The sequence below is a fragment of the Clarias gariepinus genome, chromosome 4 (assembly GCF_024256425.1).
Source record: "Clarias gariepinus isolate MV-2021 ecotype Netherlands chromosome 4, CGAR_prim_01v2, whole genome shotgun sequence".
NCBI lineage: Eukaryota > Metazoa > Chordata > Actinopteri > Siluriformes > Clariidae > Clarias > Clarias gariepinus.
The window spans coordinates 13,639,943-13,666,175 of NC_071103.1; the positions used below are offsets into that span (position 1 = coordinate 13,639,943).

The following is a 26,233-nucleotide window of genomic DNA, read 5'->3' on the forward strand; positions in this document are numbered from 1 at the left end:
CAGGTGCTTTTTCTAGCCAGCTAAGAGTCTCTCATGTTTTAAAAACATTAACACATTTTCTTGCAAAATGCTTTTACTTTTAAGACATTCTTGGGCTGTCATTAATTTATAAGGATTTCAAGCTCCTTATTCACTACTTGCAGGAGCCCATTGTTGCTCATTATTAATACAAGCTTTGGAAAGTGATAATTTAAGGATAACAATTTCTTATAATGTCTTGACCTGACTAATAAGTCTCAACATGGCTAAACAGTCCAAACATCTGTTATATTCACTGAGGTCTTTCAAAGAAATGAAATTTTATAGCATTAAGACACTGTTATGAGGGTAAAATATAATGTAGATGAGGTAAATTAGACCTTGTCATAGTATCTGATTTGGTATTCCAAGATGTCTCCATTGGGTCGGTCAGGTTGAGGCCAGGACAGAGTAATAGAATCTGAAGCACTGTTGAGCTGATGCAGTATGGAAACTTCAGAAGGTACTTGGAAAGAGACATGCAGTAAGTATGACTGCTATTATCACTGTAACCACATGGGGGCATCAAAATATAATCATATTAAAACACAATACCACTGATTTGGTATAGTAATTGTTAATTAAGGGGATTAGAATTGTTTTAAAACAAAAAACATTTGTCTATTATTAATTAATTCAGATGCACTCTTTAACAAGATGGATGTGTAAATAATTTAGGAAAGAAAATCTCATGATTGCCAGAGTTTATACAGCATATAGCAGTTATAAAGAAACAGTGGAAGACTGTCCTGACCCTGATGCCTCATTACTCATTCATTGCTCAGGGACAAACATTTCCTCACGTAGGTTCATTAACTCTTAAGCAATCATGTTTTAGAGCAGAGCCATTCTACATCAAGTACTGGTATAGACCACTTGACATTTAAATAAGTGTTACACCATAACAGTACTGTATAGGAATATATACAAAGTAAACCTGTAGATGGGTGCAAACTAAAGCTCTGCACGAATAGACAAAAATAGGAGAAAAGAGAGTGAGATCGGGAAGAAAAAATTGTGCGAGTACGAAACATCTTTGTCTATTTCAGGTGTAGGGGAGCTTGAATTGTGTTGTTTATGCCAAAGGTTTCTGTGAACTGCCAAAACGATTAACCTCTTCCTTTTTCTGCTTTCTTAAGCATTATATGACCTGACAGGATATCGTGACCCAGACCACCACAGCTCAAAGCCAAGGAGGAGAAATGATGAGCCCGAGAGAAGTGCAAGTCCAAGGAAAATACACTAATAACATATGACATGTTGTCTAAAGAAAAACAGTGCATATAATATATGGACATTATTATTAATCAGTAATTAATTATTGTAAATACCTAAAAACAACCAGGGATTTTAAAAAATGGTACCAAAAATTAAAAGAAACAATCTGACACACAGCAACATGCTGACATCAGATGTATGGTTTAATCAGTGGTGGATTGTCTGTCATGGCAGATGGAGTAGATACCAGCTACCATTGGAGATCCAAATTTGTTGGACATCTGATATATGTACAGTACGAATTTGGATCTTAAATTTCATACAATTTAAATTCACAATTCCATACATTTCACTATCCATGTAAATACTATTGACCGCTTTTGCCTGCTACTTGACAGATAAAAGCCAAGGTTACACTGATTTGCTTATATACTCTCTAATTAAAGCTTATTATTGCACACATTGGTTAAAATGTGAACTGGAGCAAGTGCTAATACTGTAAGAAGCCACTGGTGCAGGAATTATGCTGCCCCATTAATAGAAAGGAGTACTGTAGCAAGCATGACAATTATTTGGGTTGTCACTTTTTTTTAACCCAAAGTCTTGTCTAATATGATCATTTTTTAAATGCACAAAAATTGCCATATTCAGTGTGTCAAAGTTTATGATGTGCCATTTGTTTTTAAATATACATTATATTTGTAAAATTCGCTTAGGTAAAGGGTGATAAAGTGGATAATTTCTATACATAAGTCGTTTGTTTGCACTACAGTAAGAACAAAAGTGAGAAAAAGGAAAACTCTCTCTTTTTTCTAATGCTTGTTTAGGCGCTATAGTATATACAGTATACAGATCCGGTGTGCAATGTTTGAGACATAGTGGGGTGACTCACAACTGGGGTTACATTAAAAATACTTAGCTGCTCCTGCTGTTGGTGTACACCCACATCTATATACTCAGCTACAAACACACTGATTACACCAATCCATTTCATCAAAGTATGTAAAACTTACCTGATTGGCTGGTGGTGAAGTTGATACTAGCAAACTGTGGTGGGAAAGGACTGAGATAAGATACATCGTTCATAGCTTGTACCTACAAAAGACATTTTTGACAAATAATGCAAAGTTCAATGTTGCTGTTTTTTCATAATGTAATGCATATGAGAATAGAATAGATTAATTGTGAAAAAGCACAACAAGCTTAATCTTCAATACATCACTGCTGAACATGGTTAACGAAAAACCCATTTATTCTCACTTTGACTAAAAACATAGTTTGCAGAATAAAAAAGATTTTATACAAATAGAAGGACCTCTATATCTGTCTGGGAAATGACAGATAGTCCTATAGGGTAATTTTAGCAAATGGACTGTAAATGAACATCAAATTACACTGCTTTCTTCTCACAGCCAGATATGGCTCATTCAATTTCAGATATAGTTATAACTGTAAAATGGGGTTAGTGTCTTTTATAGACAATATTATAAACAGGAACAAAAGGCTTACTGAGGCTGGGTCAGAATAAACTTTAAGACACGGGTTTGACTGCTTGTTTGGTCATTTTCTTTTTACTCATGGATAATGGGGATACTGTACTGTAGTTATGTAGGTTTGTAATTGTCTTGGTTTACAAGTGTTAAAAATAAAATATGATACCTCAGTACCTCATAATCTAAACAGTTAAACATAATTTTAATGACATATATCCATTTTAGATTTCTTTATCATAGTATGTACCAGTACACTGTCACACGTAAATTCTCTATCTCATTCGCATCACTGTTGAACCATGCCATATTTTATTTTTTTTGAGCATCAAATGATTTAAACTGAAATTTGCTTTTTATTTATTTTTTATAATAACTCTAAGGAAAGGTAATGAGTTTCGAAATTGTCACACCACACAGGAGCGCCCAGTGTTTTTTTTTTTTTTTTTTTTACAAATAAAACAGTAATAACCTAAAACTGTTTAAATGGGGAGTCTGAGACCATAAGCTCACAAATATTCATGAGAGCAATCTCTCAAGAGCTCAATTGATGTGATCTTGAACAACTGTAAATAATTAATCTAATGAAAATAATGATTTTAGATTATTTTTGGAATCTGTTAAAATTATATTAGGTGCCTTATCATATTATTACAGTGCTTGGATGACCAAAAAAGCATCAAGCTGATTTCTAAATAATAAAAAAAAAAAAAAACAAAAAAAAAAAACTGTAGCCGTAATGCAATAAAAATTAAAACATTTTAATGAGTTAAAAACAAATGAGCATGAACAAAGAAAAAATAAATCTATACACAGTCTAAGCACTACGCACTCCTTAATGTATTCAAAGTCAACACTTTTAAGCTATACCTTATATAGCTTAAATCCTTTATTAAAGGACTCCTGGTAATAAAAGCTTTTAGCTTTTTATTATGTTCTGGGGATAACTGTATGTTTTGTTCACACATTTGTTTCCTTACATTACATATTTATACACACTGAAACTTTGATGATGTTCTGTCTGATGGATTGTTCCTGTGCTATGAGTGCTCATGCATACCTGTACAAGATAGTTGACTTGCGTAAGTAGGTTGCTGAGGGTGATTTTCGTTTGTCTGAGGCCACTTTTATGGGGTGTATAAGTGACAGAATCTCCACACCAGGAGCAGGCACCAGGGTGAGTCTCAGTGGCCGAGGGGCAGATTCTGCACACCACCCCATATGTCACTTCGCTTCGACCTCCCATGTCCAGTGGGGGCTTCCAACGTAGGGACACCCCAGCCTCTAAGCTCTCATACTCCCAGGACAGAGACACGGGGGCAGAAGGTGGGGCTGGTAAGACAAGCACACTCTTACTTAAAGTTTCCAACCAGTATTTCAGTCTTTAAACAGAACTTTGAAGAATGTGCTTCTTTACACTTTTACACACACCCACACCCACACCAATTAACCATAACACCAACACAATAACTATGTGAACTGAATTATCGATTTTAAATAAAATTATATATTTTATGCCCATGTGGAGAAAAGGCTAGCCTGTCCAGTCCAATCCCATAGCAAAGCTAATGTAGAACAAATTTGCCAAAAAATGTTAATGCTGACAATGATAGGTAGATTGCTATGTATGGGGCTTGGCAGGTAAACGGTTTGTTGACCTAGCCTTCAAATTCCCTAGATCTCAATCTTACTGAGCATCCATGGAATGTGCTGGACAAACAAGTCCAATCCATGGAACCTTGCAACTTAAAGCATCTACTGCTAACATCTTGGTGCCAGACACCCCCCCCCCCCCTCTCCACCCTTGTGGAGTCATACCCTGAGGGGCCAGAGCTGCCCTGGTGCCACAAAGGAAACTTACACAACATTGGGCTTGATTTTCTGGGTTTTATTGTTATCGCTGTTTGGTGTGAGCGGCGTTCAAGTTAAACCAGGACTTGTGATGAAATTTCCCGTGATTGGAGAAGTAATACCGATTGACATTTTCAGAAGACTTTAAGCACAGTTCGGTAATGAGACTGCAGTAAAACATCTAAATTGTGTAAACGTTTTAAAGAAGGGCATACATCCGTGAATGAAGATGGCGGCCCAGGTGACTTAGAGCCAACTGCCGTCATTCCTGTTAACATTTAACAAGGAAAACATTGGTCCTTGAAATTCGATGAATAACTTGTCACCAACTTGTGGCGCATCTGCATGTGGAAACTGTACACACAATCATTCACCAACACCACTTGCACATTACAGGAACTCAGGAATTGTTGTCACATCCACTGTACAGTCCTGACCTCGCTCCAAGTGATTTTCACATGTTTGGGCCGTTGATGGAGTTCATGGGGGTCAGCATTTCAGATGTATGGCAAGCAGTCCAATCATGGCTCTGGCGTACTGGGAAAACTTTCTACCTTGATGGTATCCGAGCACTAGTGAAACACTGGGATACGTGCATTAGTGAAGCAGGTGATTATTTTGATCAATAAATGTATTATTCTCAACTGTGGTCTGTTATTCTGTACATTCAAAAGTCCCAGTTTGACATGAATGCCCCTCATATAATGGGCTACTCTTGACTGCATGTATGTTGTCATGTGGTGTTTATAGTGTTACATTTAGAAATGTTACATTTATACTTCATAATAAGTATATCATGCAGCAGACCGGTAAACTATGTAGCCTTGATTTTCATTAATTATTATTATTAATTTTAATGCATAACCCTCATTGCCTTTTTGCACTCGTGTGAGTGATGCATAAACACATTTTAAATAATACTATGTACTGTACATAAAAAGTCCAGCAACAAAAATCTGTACATCTCCAATAATTAATATAGCCAAATAATGAATGTACAAATATAAATAAAATAGTAAGTACACATATAGATTATGAGACTATAAATAACTGTCCTGGGCTGTCTCAGTTCAACCTGCCCTACTTAGGCTTCATCATTTTAGAGAAGATTGCAGTAACTAATTAGAGTATTGGTAATCACCTCACCACTTGCGCTCTGTTGATTTTATCCAATAGTTCTTTTGTTTCTCATCTTGTTTAAGCTGTTTCTCCGGCCTTTGTGGCTGCGTTTGCAAGGGAAGCCAACATTTCCCCCTGTTTATCTGGTAAATATAGCTTTGCTTTGGTTACATAATGTCTGGCTGTTCTATTACCCCCAGCCAAGGACCATGATTATAATCCTGCTCTCCTGAGCCCCCGGGATATTATTTCAGAACTCATACTGTTTGTTTAATTAAGTTTATTCTTTGCTTTGCAGCTGTTGTAATCTGTAAAATCATGGTGCAATAGTCCTGTTGTCCTTACCAGTGCAAGCGGTAGTATTGGCATCACTTGGCGCCCGGTAAAAGCCGCTGCGGCACTCACACATTTTAGAAGCCTCCGAGCTGGTTCTGCTATTAGCTGGACACTCGGTGCATGAAATCGAACCTGACACGGCTTTATAGAAGCCCATCTGACAGGCTGAGGGCAAAAAAAGATACGGTTGAAAACACAAAAGATACAGAAATGAATGACAGGCAGGGTTTGGTGGCATATGGAGAATTTTGCCTTGTTTTTTTGGCAGAAGACACACAGCACTGCAAAGGTGAGCTGAATTCCCCTGTTATTCCAGATCAACTTAAAAATGTCAAATCCATAATAACACCAGAGACAGAATAGCAGGCTCAGGTGAGTGTGTGTAGAAGCAAATATACATGTGAAGGTGTGTATAGTGCTGGATCTTAAACATCTCACACAGGAGCATATAATTGTTCAACAAGTGTAACACCTTTTCAAGCCTTCAGTAGTGTGCATGTGCCGGAGTGGGACACGTCAGAGCATGAGAGAGAGAGAGAGAGAGAGAGAGAGAGAGAGAGAGACAAAAAAGTGGAAAGAAAAAAAAGAATGTGTTGCAGTTCTCCCCAAGATAAAAGCCTTTCCTTGTTTTCACTTCTACCAAATCTGTGATTCGCTTCCAGCACTGTTGTGAGAGGCAAGAGAGGAAGAAAAAAAGGGGGTAGAAAAAAAACGATGGGGAGCTGTTTTTCATCTTTTATGCGGTTGGGACTCATTATGTGATTTTTCCAAAGTGGTGAAAAAAAAGTACAAAAAAAAAATCCTGGCTTTTGGTGATCTCTCAGCTCCCCATCATTTACTAATCACAGCTTCTCACACACTCCTTTTCTGACTTTTTTTCCTTCCTGTAATTTGATAAACACCAGAATAAGATTTTAGGAAAAGTTCGGCACCTTCCTTTTCTTCTGTTATCTATTGAATATTTTGGACACAGGGTCTCTTTGCTATTTGTCAGCTATTCCAGAAAGAGAATGTAGCGCATGTAACTTATTGATGGAAGAAGCCCACAAACCCTCACTTGACTGAATGCATCAAATGATGTAAAATTGCCTACAGCCTAACAGGATAGTGAAAGGAAATAGGACAGTCGAGGGAGCAGAGATCAAAGAGAAAAAAAAGATGTGTGTTTGTGGTGGTTCAGTTTACCCCAGGATTTACATCTTAAAAAAATAGTTGGTGTATCAACAAAAGAGAATATAATTTATTCTCAGAGACTGTACACAAGGAATTAGTGGATGTCGTAAATCAAAAGGGGAAATGCAGCAAACCGAAAAAGAGAGAGAGAAATATCAGTGGAGTGTATAATCTGACGTTGACATTGTATGTGGTATTTAGATCGCTGACCCAATTTCTCCCTGTCTCTCTCTCTGTTGTTCCCAGGGCTGTGTTCTGACACAAACACACAGTCATAACAACATACACATTTTCTCAAACTATAATTCCCCACCGTGCCCAAAAAAATAAGCTGATTTTCAAACTCGCATTTGTTTTAATCATCCTTCTTCTGATTTTATTATACTTCGTGGTTATGCTGTTCTACATCGGTGCCATTAAATGGAAAGACTATTAGGGCCTGATAGGATTGTCAACATTTGATATATCCTCTGCCCATGGCTAACTGTAGTGTTACATCAAACACCAAAATACAATTAGCCTTGGTCGAAACTACATAATTGATCGCCCGATTCACACTGAAATGAGGACCAACACAATAGCAATGCAACTCATTTGAACTTACCCCTGGTTGATTTAACTACAGCAATTCTATGCAGCAAAATACACTAAAGAAGCCCCATTCATAACAAACACAACTGAACCAAGCACCTTTTGTCGGAATGAAAATAGTCACAGGACCTAATGGTGATGTATGAATAATGACTATGATTTTCTACTGATCATGTTCAAAATCATTACAAACATTCTAATTGGTTCTGTTTAAACACAGGCATGGGCAATGCCTGGCAGAAAAAAGGTCACACACTCTTATTTTGCAGCTTTTAGCTTTGATTACAGCACACAAATGGTGGCCAGTTCATGTGTGAAAATGATTCCTGATGCTCCCAGGACCACTTTTTCACAATTTCAATGCTGGAATATGGCTTTGCCATCAGGAAAGAAAAACTGCATAGATGTGACACCCTGGTCATTCATTACATTACATAAGGTTGGGGGTTCAAGCCTCAGCACCGTCAAGTTGCCACTGTTAAGTCCTTGTGCAAGGCTCACTAACCTTATCTGCTCTAGGTGCGCTGTATTCTGGTTAACCACCATCTTTATAACTGGGATATGCGAAAATATCATTTAACTGTGCTGTAAGTTACACATGAGTAGCTTAATTTTTATGGAATTTTTTAGACACACAACGTTGCTGAGCCTAGACCTGACTAACTGAAGCAATCCCAGATCATTACACTGCCTCCAGAGGCTTGTACAGTGGGCACTATGCATGACGGGTACATCGCTTCATGTGCTTCCCTTCTTACCCTGATGTGCCCATTGTTCAGCCATAGGGTCAGTCCGAACTCATCAGACCATATTTACTTTTTCCATTGCTCCAGCGTCCAATGTTTGTGCTCCTTCTCTAACTTAAGCCTTGGTACAGTATTAGTTTTATAAATAGTCTCACTAAAAAGTGGTTTTCTTATGGCCACACAGCTGTTTAGTCCCAATCCTCTGAGCTCGTGATTTCTTCGTTCAAATTTTTACAATGCAACTTTACAGAGTGTTTAAGTGATCTCCAATCTCTGTCTTGTGATATTTTTTTCTGACAACATTTATTTTGTAGAGTTGAAAATTCAGCACTATCCTTCCAGGTTTTAATAATGCACTGGACAGTCCTTAACCCAGTTTCAGTAACATTTTTTAATTAAATACTTCTTTTTAGGTCTGGCAATGTACAGTATATTAAAATTCATTACTATTCATAAAAAAATGCATGAAATGTTTATGTTGTGACTTTCTGTTGCAGGAAAGTTGGACAGAGCTGCAATAATCTTTTTTGTATTATCATCATTTATAGGCAAAAAATAGGGTCTGGTGAGGAGATGAGTTTTGTAGCTGGTTTTATGTTACTGCTAACATGAACGAACTTGTTTCACAGATATTCCACAACAATAAATGTAACGATAAATGGTTAAATTATTAAGCATGCCATTCTTTATAAAAAAAAAAAGATGTTTGCAAATTGCTGTGGTAGTGTAAAAGGAATAAAGGTCTATTTTACACACACAGCACTGTTGCCTTGCACCTCCAGGGTCCGGGTTTGATTCCCGCCCAGGCTCGATGTCTCTGTGTGCATGGAGATGCATGTTCTCCCCATGCTTGGTGGGTTTCCTTTAGGTACTCCGGTTTCCTCCCACAGTCCAAAGATATGCAGGTTAGGCTAATCGGCGTTCCCAAATTGCCCATAGTGTGTGAATGAGTCTGTGTATGTGTGTGTGTGCCCTGCGATGGATTGGCACCCTGTCCAGGGTGTACCCACGCCTCCTGGGATAGGCTCCCCATGACCCTGAATACAGGATAAAGCGGTATAGATGATGAGTGAGTGAGGGAGTGCACACACAAACCACGAACAGTATTATTCCTTACTTAGAATTTTCCATTTTTCTTTCTTTGCCCTTTCTGTGTGTGCGCATTACCTTAGCAAAACAACCCATTATCTAGCAGACTGAGCTGGGCAGTGATCTGAAAACAAAATCACAGATGGCAAAACTGGACTCAGGATCCAGACACAAGATGAGTTCTTCCATTTTGATATCAAAAAAGCAAAAAAATAGTCCGTATCCACTATAGACATCCTGCAGCTTCAGACCTCATTAAGTTCTATTATCTACTGTATATTTGTAGTCAGAGACACATTATAGTATAATACCTGATTGATGCTGAACAGAGAACATTATGTTTTATACACTGCCTTCCTCAAAAAAAATTTCCAGAAGGGTCAAATTATCGGTCTGCATTGAGAAAATAAAACAAGTAAGGATATTTCCAAATTACTGAAATTGGTATAAGTACCCTTCAACACATTATCAACAGCTGGAAGGACAATCTGGAACCACCAACTTTGTGGAGGAAATGTGGTCTTAAAAAAAAATCATAACTGGAGATCACTTAAACACTCAGTGAAGTTGCATTGTGAAAAATCAACAGTAAAAATCATAGCTATATCTGATAGTGTAAAAAAGAGCACTTTGGGAGACTTTGGAGCAATGGAAAAAGTTGATGTGATCTGATAGTTCAGATCTATTCCAGAGTGATGGATGTACCAGGGGAAAGAGTAAAGCACATGAAATGATGCACACATCACGCATAGTGTCCACAGTAGAAGCCTCTGGAGGCAGGGCTATGATCTGAGGTTTGCTTCAGAACTGGCCACAACACTGTGTCCTGCAATCAAAGATAAAGGTGACTAAATAAAAAGAATCATATGTAAATCTATATGACATGAATCTATACTGCACACAATACAGAATGGGTGATTTGCAATTACTAAAGAGAGAGAGAGAGAGAGAGAGAGAGAGAGAGAGATGGCATGAGTGTTCCATCTGCCCAAATGTGCATGTGCCTTTTTTTTTGAGTGGCTGCCTAACACGTGATCATACAATAAAAAAAGCTTCTCTGTGTGTGATCAAATGAGAATATCCATATACTGTAAGGCCCTTATTTTTTCCCTTACATTTGTTGCATGGTGAACGTGCAAGAGGGCCAGAGAGTAATCACATTATCCTGAAACATGTAGAAACGTTTTGGTATGTGTGTATTCAACGTCAAATGTAACATGCAACTTATGATTTATAGTCTAGAAACACTGGGCTTGTGGGTGTTTCTAAAGTTTGACCTCAGATGGGCAAAAATGTTTCCTGCTCCCTTGACGTGGACCGGCTTGCGGAGCTGAAATTTCGGAACCTTGATAGTCGCTGCGAATTTAATGTCATGTTGGCATTTCATGTCTTAAAATATCCTTGTGTTTGTCTACACCATGCGCAACTTCAGCTTTTCCCATACTCTTTTTCAGTCTTTATGCTAGCTTAAGTCTCGCGTCATTAACTTGCGTCCACTCGCTGTATGTTGGACCCCTTCCCCTGCGCTTTCTGTCATTTGTTCACAGTCGAGTGGCCAATACATCAACGTGACCTAAATGTGTCTCGCCCTGCTCTTTTTCTTTGCTCACTTGTACTCTCTATTCTTACGACTTTTCTCCGAGACACTTTCTCCTCTCATTTTACACTATGGCACCAAAAATTAAGCTCCACCCTTGTCGCTGGTCCTCTGGGAGGAAATGCACTTGTTGCTGCTACTTCTTCATTTCATCTCAAGAGCTCATATAAACAGTTTTCATGCACATACACACATACAGCAGTCAAGGGCAAGAGTCATGAAAGAACACACATCTACACACACACACGCACACGCACACACACACACACACATACATAGTATGCACAGCTAAACAAACCTGTACAGGGTGCCACAAAGACATGCAGAAAAACAGTGCAGTGACATACATATATACAAATTGGCACAGATACACATGGACACACATTATTAAAAAATACTGGCTGCTACAGATGGTCCTCTTTGTCCATAAGCAAATGTGTGCAACTCACTACCCCACCACATACACTGTCCACTGTAATTGCACACTCAAACACACACATACACACCATCTTCTGTATTAAGCAGAGACTATACTTACAGTGACAAGAGTGTGCATGGACTATTGATTCAGAGCCACAATGACACAACAAAGACATACAACATGCTTATGCTCTATTGGTGTGGGCACAGAGTTGGGCATGTACTGTACGTTAAACCTGTGCATCTTGGTTACCTTGGCTTGGTTTGTCCTTGTGCCTGCTATAGTGTTTTGTATATAAATTATTTTTATTCAGATTTCATTATATGAATTTTTAAATCCAATTAAAATGTCTTGTCCAAGGTATGAAAACCACTGATGGATTGTATATACAGGCATCTTATAGGAACTGAACCCAGTGGGAAAGATTCTATACTATTGATATACAACAAAAAAATACAACAGTATGTATTCAGAGTGCCAGTGCTAACTAAGAGCCACTGATGGCCACTGAACATCCTTAACTCCCAGCTGTTTAACTGACTTAGTGTGCACAAAACCATCTGTCAAAAGAATGAATGTAAAAGTAAACATTTCAAACTCTTAGAAATTAAGTAAAAACCCGTAATGATAGACTACGAAGTTTAAAATGTCTCAGTGAAGCATGACAGAACTCACCAAGACAAGCAGAGCCATTATGATTTGGTTCATATCCTGCATCACATGTGCAACCTCCTACAGGCACCATCCATTCACCTTCCGCATTACAGTGCATCCGGGGCGCCGTCCCGCCCTGGGATTGGCTGTGAGGTACACAAGTCCCAGTCACTGGCACCAGAGCTGTAGGCTCAGCCCCTGTGGGTGTGGCCACGTAGGAGGCCAGATACAGAGTTGTTGCTGGACAACGGCGGTAAAATATGGACACACCCATGAGTGACACACATGCTCCACTGTCTACTATAGCCAAGACAAATCTGAAAGACAAAGAGACAAAGAGAAAGAGAGAGAGATTTATGAAGGTAAAAAAATAACATGTCATACACTAAATACATCTATGTCATTCAGAGCTGGAAAAAAAAACAAGGTAATGTGGAGCGATTAATTCCCACTGCCAGTTTTCTATCAATCCAGACTTTATTCATGCAAATATTTGCACTGGAACACATTGGTATTTACTCAGTTGAATAGCTTTGTGCGATGGTTCACAAACCCAGCAGAGTTTAATTTCATCTCTGAACAATGACCCATCACATATCAGCATTGGACCATGCAGTGGTATGAAGGTGACCATGAAAAGGTCAAAGGAAGTTGCCATAGTACCCGCGACGTGTGAGGGGGGCAAAGCTGCGTGTCTTGACATTGATGCGGCGCATTCGGTCTGGTTTGTACTGGTGAGGAAGACTTGGCTCAACACGGCTAAAGCTTTTGTCTGCTGCAATGGTGTCTATCTTGACCCAACCTTCTCTGGTATCCCCGCTGGAAGGCTAAGGAGAAAAAAAGACAGAGAGAGAGAGAGAGATCACCAATTAAAATTAATTTGCTTTCTCCATACCGAAAACTCAAATGATTATGCAGGATTTAAACTACATTTTAGCTACATTTTCATTTATTCATATCCAGTTACTGCTTTTTTCCTGGTCAGGTTTGCAGTGGATCAGGAGTCTGTGCCAGAAACACTGTGCATGAGGTGGGAATACACTCTGGATGGCACACCAGTCAATTGAAAGTCATTATGCATAAACATTTTCATACTTTTTTTCACCCAGGAACAAATGATCATGCCAATATACAGTACCTACCAGCATGTTTAGCGAGTGAAGGACCTGAACCCTGAAGCTGTGTGAGTTACAGTAGCATTGCTGCCCACTGCTCTGCCACCCACCTCCATGTGATCTTGTTCCTTGCCAGTATTTATATACAGTAAATAGTTAAGTGAGACTTAAAATTCCCTACAGCATCTTCATGTATTAAAACATGTGTTTTCATACTGTATGGGACTGAATAACCATAAATGTATTTTATGTTGAGTGTTACTGATTGTTTTCAATTAGTTTTGTAACTTTAAGACCTGGGTTTAATGTGTTGTTACAGGATATCAAGAGTTTCACTGTAAGTTCTTGGGTATTCTCTTTTTCTCATTTCCATTGGCCTGGTTTATGCGTTTTTATTTCTATTCAATTTGCTAAGTTTTGTATGTTTATTTATGTAGATTGAATATGGTTCAACCAGTTTTTTGCAACTGTAGTTATGAAAACTACCAAGCTACACTATTTAATAAAAAAATATATATTTATGTATTTATACAGTATAGTGTAGTGTCATACACACAAATGTCCTAAATGTTTTAGCTGAGGCTGAGAGAACAAGAACAAGAATACAAACATAATTTTGGAGAGTGTTTTAAAGGTATCATGGGATGTTTCAAAATAAAATTTAGAGCATTCTGCATCTTACTGCAAGAACGCAGTGCAAATCCCAGACTATCATTGTTCAGATCCCCTCTCTGAGCTCACTCCTCTCATAACGCTGGGGTTTTGATTACATTTTAAATTCTTTAAGGAAAACTAAACCACAAACTAAACTTAACTAAATTAAACCACAAAAGTTGCTGAGACTCTCTTTGCATCAACTTTTAAAACTGTGTCTTCAAAAGACTTTAAACAATGTTTTTACACCTGAATGCTGTGTAATGCCATGTCTCATGAATTAAAGCTAAACTAAGAAAAGTGAAGGAATGTCAATAAAAAAAAAAAAAGGAAAACATTACATTATTAGTTATGTATAATTGTACAGAGTAAGACAATTCAGCAAGCATAGACTGTCTATTTTGTCAAGTTCATGGCTTCATCTTACTGGCCTCTTGAGTGATCACACCTCTTTACCACTATGTTTACACCTGGAGAGAATATAACATGTGGCGCTTCCCAGATCCTGGGAGAACACACTAGCACACTGGTTCAAACTGACTGGTGGACAAATATATTTTTGTCTATAATTTTGAGGGACCCAGAAATCTTAAAATTTTTAATATACACACAATGTGATGTTCACATTTGAGTCTTCTGAGGTTAAATTCAAAGCAAGAAGGTTGAGTTGCATTAATTGCACAACTGAGTAAATAAAAAGGATGATTCTGACTTAAAACAACTAAGTGGATGTTCTGCCTGCACATCTTGGCACTACTTGATGGTGTGTTGCATTTGTAATAATTAGTGATTAATAATTTAATCACATGGAATGTGAGCCTCAAATAACCTTATATTATTGTCTCTATTGAGTAAAAACAATCTGTACAACTACGTGTTACCTTGTACTAATTTTGACCCAAATTTTCCACAATTTAAACATTGCACATTTCCACAATATGACTAGTTCTTTGCTATTGCAAAAGATCTACCAAGAAGAGCAAAGCCTTTAGTTTCTTTTCAAACATACATACGAAACAAGCCACTACATTTTTTTTTAGTACTGAGGCTCAAGATAGCACATGCTGAGACTGACAGGGAGGAAAGACATTCCTCTCACTGAGTCCTAAGACCCGGCTTCAGATGATGCCATTGCTGGAATCCAACCTTCCAGTCATGTGATAATTAGACAATTAGACTTGTTATTAAACTTGTCTTACAGTTTTTATTAATTGATTTAATTGAACATTTAGTCAAAATGTAACTTATCTTGAAGAGCTATTTAAGTAATAAAACCATATTTAACGTTTTGTTAGAAAATTCAACAGGTTTGTTCATTCAGGCCTCCTTAGGGTTACCACAAACAAGCTATCTTAGCTAAAATGCTACGATGGTTAGGGCTAACTCCTATGCTAACGTTAGACTGCATTAAATTGAACTCCATCATCCATACACTAACAATATCCCTTGTTCCCTTCTACAACAATTTCAGTTAGCTAGTTAGCAAAAGCAGCTGCATAGCAGACAGCTTGCAGTTTGACACCTGTCATGCACCCCCAATGCATAATGTGATGGTTTATTATAATTTTAACAGATGAGTTACATAAAAATTCACCTGTACTGTTACCATGAAAAGGAAATCCAGTTATAAAGACCAAACCAAATCCTGCGGAGATTGTCAGGAAATTCATTAGAGTACAGGTCACTTGGATTGGCTGCCTGTCTAGGGTGTACCCCGCCTTGTGCCCTAAGTCTCCTGGGATAGGCTCCAAGCTCCCCGCGACCCTAAATACAGGATTAAGCGGTAATGACGATGTGTGAGAGAGAGTGAGTAAGTGGATTCATTAAGAATATTCAAAAGATTGCTTCTGAAATGTGGCATCCATGTCATTGTTAATAGGTGAGCTAAAGGTAGAAATGAAAAATTGTGCTGCTTTTTATCTTGTCCATGACTAATAAAACATAGGCTTAACATATTGCATAAAATGTGTGAGAAATAGTACAAATCTAGACTAATTGTGTTGTATTGTAGTTCATCAACTGGCCAATTATGAACACTTGCAGACAGTTTGTGACAGGTTGTAGGAGGGTTGCATAAGTTTTAGGAAAGTTCAATGTAGAGTTGATAGTAGATTGTAAGTTCTTTGGGAGTGCATTGTAACATTTTGTGGCACTGCCAATTTGTAAAAGATTAGAGCATGTAAAGTCACATAGTCGAGCAATCATGAACCATCAGGGATTTCATTTTAGCATGCTCTCATGAACTGTTTGCTAATGTGGGCAAGGCCTCTTATACAGCAGATGCTATATGTTTCAAATTGTCACTGATGTGTTAGTGTTTACTTGGTCAGTGTTCAGTTGTCTATTTATACCGTTCTGTTTTTTTTTTTTGTTTGTTTGTTTCATTACAAAATCATATTGTGTATTGTGAGTCTCTAGTACCTTAGGTGCATGTGTAATACTTGCTGGGCTTGACCACCTGTTTTCTTTGTTTCAACATTATGGATCGTTAGGCTCCAGATTAGCGTAAAAGAAACGCATTCATTATACTTGGACTTTCAATTTATTGACAATGGCATGACCATCTGGCCATGCTCTCAAGGCGAGGGGTATGGAATATGGATGCGGGCATCTGTGAGCTCAATCATGTGGAATATTGTAGGTAACACTGGCTTGTGACTCTGCATGAGTAACTGTTGGAAAAAGATACAAAGGTGGGATTTACACCTGGTTAATGTCATTTTATAGTGTAAAGTTAGCTTGTGGGTGTGAACTAGTAAGACATGGGAAGGAGTTGCCCTCTGATACCATAGAAATGGCCAAAATTCTTAGTTAGTGTGGATTGTTAGGTAATTTTAGTCATTGTCAGGCAATGCAAATCTTTTTTTTTATGAGTGTAGTTACTTGTATATTACTTTAGCATGGCAAGAGTTTAAGTGAAGTGTTAAAACATCGCAAATTTCTTTTCCATTGACACATGAGGTGCTCTTAAGCAAGAACATTACAACAGGAAAGAAAGGAGGAACAATGTCAGTTCGCCTGTCATTTAGCTAATGTGTAATGGGAAATCAAGTTCATATAATTTTACAGGAATCAGAAAAGCATGGAGATTAAACTATCCAGACAACAACCCCACTTGGATCACTCTTATTCTTGGCTGTAAATTACACAGAAGATTGTATGCCAGGCTGAGAGTTGTTGTATGTCAGTTTGTGTGGGAGTGCCGAACAAGATGCCAAAAACAACACGTTTTCAAATACTCAGAGATGCCAGTTTTAGTCACAGAATCACAAAAAAGAAATGCACGTTAGGAAGCATAAATTGGCTTTATTGTTCATTTTAAAAGGTATATATATATGGTTTACCACCGTATAATTACACTTTGTAGCTTTGTAATCTTTACAACATAGCAGTTACACTGAGGTGTTTAACATTTTTAGCATTTGCACTGGTGCCACACAAATTCACCATGTCAGTGTCACAACTGTGCTGTCAATAGTGAAGTGCCCACTAGTGAGCCTGAATGGTCCTTTCCGTCTGATGCATGGGTTTGATAAACTGAACACAGCAAAATATCAGCTAAAGTCAGGTGCACTGACAAAGTGCATCCATTGTTAGGTATTGCAAATAAAAATATAAAATGTAGGGCTCCCTAGCAACACTAGCCAATCATGGGAGATTGTGAGTGCATACAGTACAAGTGGAAGAGGCAAATAGCATTTGTATTACACCACTCCCTGTATATCTAGGGTAAATATTGGTAAAGTGGGGCACTTAATATTCATACCATGTATTTCAACCTGTATAGTCATCAGTGATTAAGTATTTTTTTTTGTATTTGAATATGCAAGAAAGAGATTTTAAACTTTTAAAAAAGTGTCTAGTGACAGAAAAACTGTAGAGTATATGATTTAGCATTACAACAAATATTTATATTATGGATAGTGGTCTGCCTGACAAATTTAAAACCATGCCTCTTCATCTGCCAAGTGTGTCAATTCCAGCACTGTGTGTAGGTGTGTATTATAAAATGCCAAATGCCTGTTTGTGAATGTGCATTCAGCCCACCTAAGCCTGAGGTTTATTATCTGATGATATTCAAGATTCCAAAAAATTCAGTGATCAGGATTCATCTGGATTTATATACATATTACTCAAGTAGTTCTATGTACTGTAGTCCTCACCTCTGCACTCCAGGTTTTCTCCAGTTCTCTCTGAGAGTCAGCTTGCCTGTAGTACAGTGTGAGCGTCTCCCTGCAGGTCGGTGAGGGTGAGCGCAAACTCGCACAGTCACGGACGGAAAATCGTAGCGTGACAAAGATCCGAGGAGCCGAATGACCGTACAGAAAGGGAGTAGCCAACCAGTTGTCATGGAGGCGCTGGTTGACGTTGCACACTTCAAAGGTGCGGATAAGCTTGCCCTTGTCATCAAGTACACTCACTTCATCCCACTAAAAACAGAAAAAGATGGATTGAAAAAAATACATTTTATTGGTGGAATAAAATTTCCTTAAAATCATAGGGCTCTGTTGTTTTACAATTGTAGTGTATTACAAGCGTAGTGCTATAAATGCCAGTTTACCATTAATATGGTTGGTTTTAATCAAATTTTCCCAGATTATGTTCAGGTGCAATTTTCCTGGTTAGAAATGAACATGCCAATGCTGATGTGGGTGGAACATGTTACACGGCCCGTAATGACATTCAAAATCTTGAAACTCAACAAATTGTTATTTTCACCCCCATTTTATCTGAGATTGCTTTTACATTACTCCATGTTCACGCTTTGACAAAATGACTGGCTACTTTTCCCTCTACACACACATTTTTGTGCTACAATGTCAAGCAACAGTATGAAAAGCAAAATTTTCATTTAAATTCTTAATTCTCTTCTCTTAATTTAATTCTAATAATTTTAATAAAATCTCAGGGCATGTATGGTCCAATGTTTCTTCTTTATCCCAATCACACATTTACTGCCTACTGTTAGTTCCCAGACTTATAACTGATTTCATCATCTTATGTCATATTTATCATCATATTAAATTTACAGCACTCAAGGAGCCAATTTCTTTGGATTTTGCTTCCAAAGAGCCAGAATTTCTTTTAAATTTTAATGTAGTGCTCTAGGCTTCCTGAAGGACTTTTTTGTCTTTCATATTTGGCAAGGTTTTCTCTCATTTTCAGTCTAGTCCCTGTACCTGATCATAAATTCACCAGAGCGACTTACGTGAGTGCTTTAAAGTTTTCATTATTAAATATACTTACACTGACTCCCTATGTTACTAACTAGGAGTACCATCAGTCAAACACTGTTGGAAAGGATTATTCTTTCTTTTTTTTTGGGGGGGGGGGGGGTGTCTTGGGGGCATGAATTGATGTACTGGTGATGCTTAATGCTGAGTGGTTGAAATAGATGAGTGCAGGAATGAGACTGCTGCTGAGGATTTTGCATAAACTGCCATTTCTTATTCTATATTTATATATTGTATGTTTAGGCATTTTTAGCCTCCCGCTGTAAAAATATTTGTTCTCATTTCTTTGATTTAATCTGCATAACTTAATTTAATTTCATATGAAGAGATGAGGTGGCTCAAGACTTGCCGCAGTGCTGTAAACTCCTTCATAAATTAAGGACAAGTTGTGTCTACTAATTGTGAAGACATAAATGCAAGTGTATGCACTTTATAATATAATCATAAATTATTAATATATTGCTCTGCTGCTGGAATACAAACACTATGTCAAGGCATGAGTGTGCATCCAAAAAAAGTCCATATAAAGAAAAATTTGTTTTGTCATTTTGTCATTGTTTTCTACACATAAAAAGAAAAAATATATGAAATTATAATTAAAATAGAATTAAATGTCCTTATATATAGAAGCTGATATGATAGGACGCTGGTGGCTTAGTGGTACAGTAGGTGTTTCGCCTGCGATGCTGAAGGCCCGGGTTTGATTCCCAGCCAGTGCCTAAACTCCAGTCACTGGATGCAATGCTGCTCCCAAGCCCAGATAAAATGGGAGGTTTGCATCAGGAAAGACATCCGGCATAAAATCTGTGCCAAGCATGTACAGTACAGTATGTGCAAATCAAATGGTCCACTGTGGCAACCCCTTGCTGGGAGCAGCCAAAAGCACAACAATATATGTAAAAGCTGATATGATAAAATATTACCTAACCACACCTGATTTAATTAAGTATTAATTCTTACCCAAGCCATTTTTAAAATTTGCTCTTAACCAGGATACCAGCTGTAAATAAAATTTGTAAGCATATTTCTGTGGCATTTAAATGTGTCAGCACTGTGCTGTACAGTATATCTTATTTTGTGTCCTATATACAAAAATAGAGTATGGCCCAAACCTTCAATTCTATTAATTTCCTCATGTCAGATTAAGCCCTTCTCAAAGCAATAGAATGTAATCTGATCTAAAACTCAGAGAAAATATACCAGATTACTCCAGGACAAGTCTCACACAGACACAATCACACAGAGATGGGAAACAACTGCTACATGAAACAAGGATAAAAGGACAGACAAATGGAAGAGCGGGGGATGCCAACAAGACTGAGATGTGTGATTGATTCAAATGAATGCTGAGGGACAGAAGAGGGGATGAGGAGATAGGGACTGGCAGCTCGAACGGGAGAACGGGTGTTAAAAACAAGTAGGCAGATTGAGAGGGGGGTGATAGAATCGAGGAGGGGATTATATAAAAGCACAGATGGATAGATTAACAGGCTGCTGAACAAACAACAAAAGAGATAGGAAGAGAACAGACAAGAAAAAAAATGACCAGAGGAAGAAAAATGAAGCAAAAAAAGAAAAAGCTAAATGTTGACTGTGGAGTATGCACTACATGTCACTGCTCAGGTATATAAAAGTGGATCAATACGAGAGAGAGAGAGAGAGAGAGAGAGAGAGAGAGAGAGAGAGAAGTAGTGTGCTCATCTGTAGTTCAGTCACTAAGATGCTCCAGGGCATGAAGGCAGCATATCTGACTGGACTATTGGCATCACCAATGTAACATACTGCAACTTAGCCAGAAGGAGAGACGGAGAGAGAGATTCCTTAGAGATGAAAGATTGAAGAGACTGTGAGTAATAAAGGTGAAGAATAAACTCATGTCTGCCTCCCCGGGTCTTTATTCCTCCCTCGCTTTTTCTGAGCCCCTGGGTCACATTAACAGATCTCAGTCACAATGGGAGCTGTCAACACCACTGAAAAAGCCTATTTCCAACCATTTACACACACACACACACACACACACTCATGGCATACACAGTACATACGGAACATACTATACATAGACTGTACATGCATAAAATTGGTTTATTGAGGGGTTGTCGCTCATATCATATCCTAATTCTCTTCATTTAATTCTAATAAAGATATATAACACACATTTCCAGAACTAATACGTTAGGATAACGCCCCTTACGTAGACATTGAAAGTCTTTTTTTTTTTAAATAAAATAATATTAATTCAGTGTCCATGCTTTTTACTCATGTTTTTCCTCAAAGTGCTAAATTGAAGTTATAAGAACGACTATGCTATATGCCACTAATTGCAGAAAGAATTTGAAAAATGGCTTTACCCTTTTAAGAGTGAGTGAGTCATTGTAGGACTTGAAATAGTGCTCACACATGTTCACACACAGGGAGAGAGAAAGAGAGAGAGAGAGAGAGAGAGAGAGAGAAAGAAAGCGATAGATAGACTGACTACTTACACTCACCCCAGTATCAGGATAAGTTGTCCAACCAAGTTCAGAAGTGGATTCTGTGGTGTCCAGCAGCATCACTCACAGAGAGAAAGAGAAATTTGCATAAAATGTAAGATCTAATGTATAAATCTCTCCTGTATCAATATAGAAAGCTACAGAAAATAAGCTACAGAAATGTCAATCAATATACAATGTTAGATACAAACAAATGAACAAATACACATTTATTAAACTGTAAGTATGTTACATACAGTATATACTCACATGCCACATTAATACAGTAGGAATACCTTTAAACCTACGCATTTATGCAGTTTCATTACCACCAAATTGTGCAACTCATGTTACAGCTGTAAAATTAAACATCATATTGAGGAAAATTGTGATTTAAGTGAAGAGTTTGAAGAGGAGAATGACCAAATTGGTTTGAACTAACATGAAGGCTGACTCAAGATTGTATCGGTGAATAACTGCATTAATGATCAGGTGCACTGTGTTTATTTTGTGGCCAATGAGGGTATATCATATGTAGTATCTTCCAAATTCTCTGTTATTAAATCTATATTTAGGACAGACCATTATAAAGTTATATAGGGACTAAAAGAGAAAAATTTTTATACTGAAATTTTTCATTGTATACAAATGAATTATTTTTACAATCCACTCACGTTCATGCTTTTTTAAACCAACATATAACCTTGTTATAAATGTCCCATCCACGCAATGATTAAGCGCTTGAGTAAGAATGCTAATGTAGAGAAGCTACCGAAGCTTAAAACAATTGATGAGCGAGTTCAACTTGCTTTAGTGAGCACTTTAATTTCCGCAGCACAACAAGCAATAAGACTGACAGAATCCATTTGTTTGCATGTTTTTTTTGTTGAAATTTCTATTGTCATTACATCAGAAATAGTGATGACAAGAGTATTAGAAAAACATTTAAATTAAATGAGATTTAACTAATTTCAGTAGGCTTCGATGTACAGTAAGGCATTATAACTTCTATTGTGATGTTGCATTACGTTTGCCCCTTGAACAATTCCGTTATATATTTACTTTAAACATATTGATTTTCTACCTCAGACAATTCCAGTCAAGCAAGCTAACCTTTAAAGATAAGTAATTAATAATTTTATGATTTATCGATGTCTCAACCTAAATAAAGCCTACATAAAGTATGCAGAATACATATAATGACAGTGTTAGCCAGTAAGGCTTTTTCTGAATTTCAGAAATGTTTCGTCTTACATATGAGTTGGTCATGATCATAACTTTGTGAATTTTAAAGTTTTCAGCCTAATTTTTATTTATTTTTTATTTTATTGAAAATTACAGTATATCTTTAGTTTAAATGCATTTTCTAGTGCAATATTTTAATTGTTTTGGAATCCTCCTATTTCAGGTCATCGACATTCAAATAAGCCTTTTACTGCATATTACACCATGTATGATTGTGTATGTGACAAATAAAACTCGAAATTGAATTAGAAAATTTTGTAGAAACAAAAAAAGACAAATTTAAGGAAAAACACTTTTGTATTGTTTGCATGTTCTCCATGTTCTTGGTGGCTTTCCTCTGGATACTCTGTTTTCCTTGCCCAGTCAAAAGACATGCACATTAGGTTAATTGTGTCATGCGCACTCGCGCCGCGACCGGCACTAGGACCCGGAAGTAGTACAGTCGCGATTCAGAAAGCATAAAAGGAGACGCATCACACCGCTCAGTCTTCTCGTTTCGTTGTTGTCCGGGCAGGCAGCAGAGTGGGCCACGGCGGTACTTCGCTCAGATTCAGACACGGCTCATTCATATAATGAATTCAACCATCAGCTAAAACTCACCTTCGAACATCTTGCCGGTGAGGTGGAGACCAACACCAAGCTATACCACCTGCGGCAGGGAGTGTCATCCGTGAGCCACTACACCGCTGATTTCTGAACCTTAGCAGTTCAGACCACCTGGGGAGACGCCGCCTTCCGGATGACTTATTACGAGGGACTGGCCGCCCGCAATAAGGACGAGCTAGCTGGACGAGAGCTTCCCGTTACGCTGGAGGGTCTTATTCAATTAGCCCTCCGGATCAACCAACGCCTGCTATCTCGTCCAAAACCAGCCCTTCGAACCCTGCCACCAACCATGCCACCCCAGACACTCGACCTTCTTTGCACAGAGCACGGTTCCTAAAGCACCATCCCTCGTCACCACCTCCCGTCCTGGATATGTCAGTTCTCCACCCCCCGCCGTGGTTAACACCGGAGCCGGGGAACCCATGCAAGTAGGACGTGCCTCCTTGACCGCTGCTGAACATCTCCAGTTTGGCCACAAATGAGTCAGAAGCACTGCGTTTAACGACTCCAGTGCCGCAGGTAACTCTTCTTATGCCAAGGAATTGGGGAAAATAGTCTAGGCATTATCCCAGCCCGTTTAAGGTCTGGCCCCTTCCATCCAGCCCCATCACCGTTGGACCAAACCCATCACCCTCTCTATCAATCAACATCATGAGCAGGGACATCCCTGGTCCAACATGATCCAACATGACTTCCTCATCTCTTGGACACAGAACCGGATTCTTCTCCTCTACCGAATGCACCGAACTCTGCCTATGGGGTTCGGCTGGGACGTGCTCTAGGGAGTCTGGGGCCCTTGACGTCGACACCAACGCAATCCCCACCACCTATCGTGACCTGGTTGAGGTCTTCTGCAAACAACGTGCCACACATCTCCCTCCTCCTCCTTACGATCTGGCAAAAGACCATCAACCAGGCACCGTTCCACCCTGCGGCCACCTCTACTCACTTTCATCCACAGAGACGCAGGTGATGGTTAAGTACATATCCAGCACTCTCTGCCAAGGTACCATTAGGCCCTCCTCCTCACCTGCCACCGTGGGGTTCTTCTTCGTGAAGGAAAAAGGCGATGAACTTCGCCCATTTGTCGATTATCGAGGGCTCAATAACATCACCATCAAAAACCGACATCCACTGCCTCTTACAAACTCAGCCCTGGACACCTTCTCTGGTGCCACCATTTTTACAAAGTTGGACCACTGGAGCGCCAACAACTTGGTGCGCATCAGAGAAGGCGATAAGTGGAAGATGGCCTTTATCACTCCTACAGGACACTACGAAAGTCTCATCATTTCCTTTCGACTTTGTAATGCCCCCGCTGCTTTCCAACAATTTGTGAACGATGTCCTCCGGGACATGCTAGGCTGGTGGGCATTCGTTTACTTAGACGACATCCTTATTTACTCCCGCACAGCCGAAGAACATATTCAACATGTCAGAGCGGTCCTAAAGAGATTTCTAGCCCATCAACTGTACTGTAAGTTGGAGAAGTGCGCTTTTCATAAGCGCTCCACCAAGTTCCTGGGCTTTGTCATCTCGCCACAGGGTGTGGCCATGGACCAACAGAAACTGAAAGTTGTGCATCATTGGCCACTACCCAAGACCCTCAAGCAACTTCAACAGTTTCTTGAGTTTGCGAATTTCTACCGTCGCTTAATCTGGGACTACAGTATGGTTGCAGCACCCCTAACCGCTCTGACCCGCCCATCATCTCATCGTTTCACCCTCAGTCCTGCTGCCATCTCCGTCTTTAAGGAACTGTGTTGCCGATTCACCACCACCCTATTCCTATGTATATCCCAATCCACCCATGTAGTTTCTTCTCCACAAAATTTGACCCCACTCAGCAGCGATACGAGGTAGGGGACCGCGAGCTGCTGGCCATAAAGTGGGCTTTGGAGGAATGGCATCACTGGCTCCAGGGCATCAGGAAGCCAGTCATCGTCTGGACTGATCACCAAAATCTGATCACTATTAGAAACCTAAAACAGCTCAACCCAAGACTGGCGCGATGGGCTATGTTTTATAAACACTATAACTTTCATCTCTCATACTGCCCGGGGTCCAAGAACACCAAGGCCAATGCCCTCTCCTGCCAGTACGAGGAAGACGTCCCCCGGGCGGACCCCGCGCCTGTTCTTCCACCACCATGAATCATCGCACCACTCTGCTGAGCCCCATGAGAGTGGAGGTCCTTCAGTGGGGCAACTCGTCACCCCTCTCAGGACATCCAGGTACACGCAGCGCTCACAATTTATCCAGTGGAAATTTTGGTGGCCCTCTATCGTGAAGGACATCAACGAGTTTGTCCAGGCATGCCCAGTGTGTGCCAGGGCTAAAGATACCAATCAACAGACACCAGGGGAGCTCCAGCCACTCCCAGTTCCCCACCGGCCCTGGACACACATTGCTGTAGATTTCATCATGAGCCTGTCGGTCTCTGAAGGGGAAAACACCATCTTAACCATCGTCGATTGCTTCTCCAAGGCCATGCACCTGGTGGCCAGTCAGCCAAAACTACAGCCGAGCTGATATTAGAGCATGTAGTCCGTCTGCATGGGTTCCCAAAAGACATCGTCTCGGACAGGGGGCCCCAGTTCACAGGCCG

The 26,233-nt window shown here is 39.2% G+C and overlaps 1 protein-coding gene across 2 annotated transcripts in view; it reads right to left on the bottom strand.

Annotated features, from left to right (window-relative positions):
- ephb6 (eph receptor B6) overlaps nucleotides 1-26,233 on the bottom strand; it is a 61,415-nt gene that overhangs the window by 14,545 nt on the left and 20,637 nt on the right. Inside the window, exons 2-9 of one of the 2 annotated variants that reach the window (XM_053494472.1) lie at nucleotides 21,793-21,857; nucleotides 18,236-18,502; nucleotides 12,967-13,130; nucleotides 12,325-12,620; nucleotides 6,042-6,197; nucleotides 3,787-4,058; nucleotides 2,250-2,331; nucleotides 360-484 (exon numbers count right to left, since the gene is read on the bottom strand). In XM_053494472.1, the coding sequence (XP_053350447.1) occupies nucleotides 360-484; nucleotides 2,250-2,331; nucleotides 3,787-4,058; nucleotides 6,042-6,197; nucleotides 12,325-12,620; nucleotides 12,967-13,130; nucleotides 18,236-18,502; nucleotides 21,793-21,857 (1,427 nt within the window). Of the gene's footprint in view, nucleotides 1-359; nucleotides 485-2,249; nucleotides 2,332-3,786; nucleotides 4,059-6,041; nucleotides 6,198-12,324; nucleotides 12,621-12,966; nucleotides 13,131-18,235; nucleotides 18,503-21,786; nucleotides 21,858-26,233 lie in introns of both variants that reach the window. The other variant, XM_053494471.1, reaches the window with a different exon arrangement.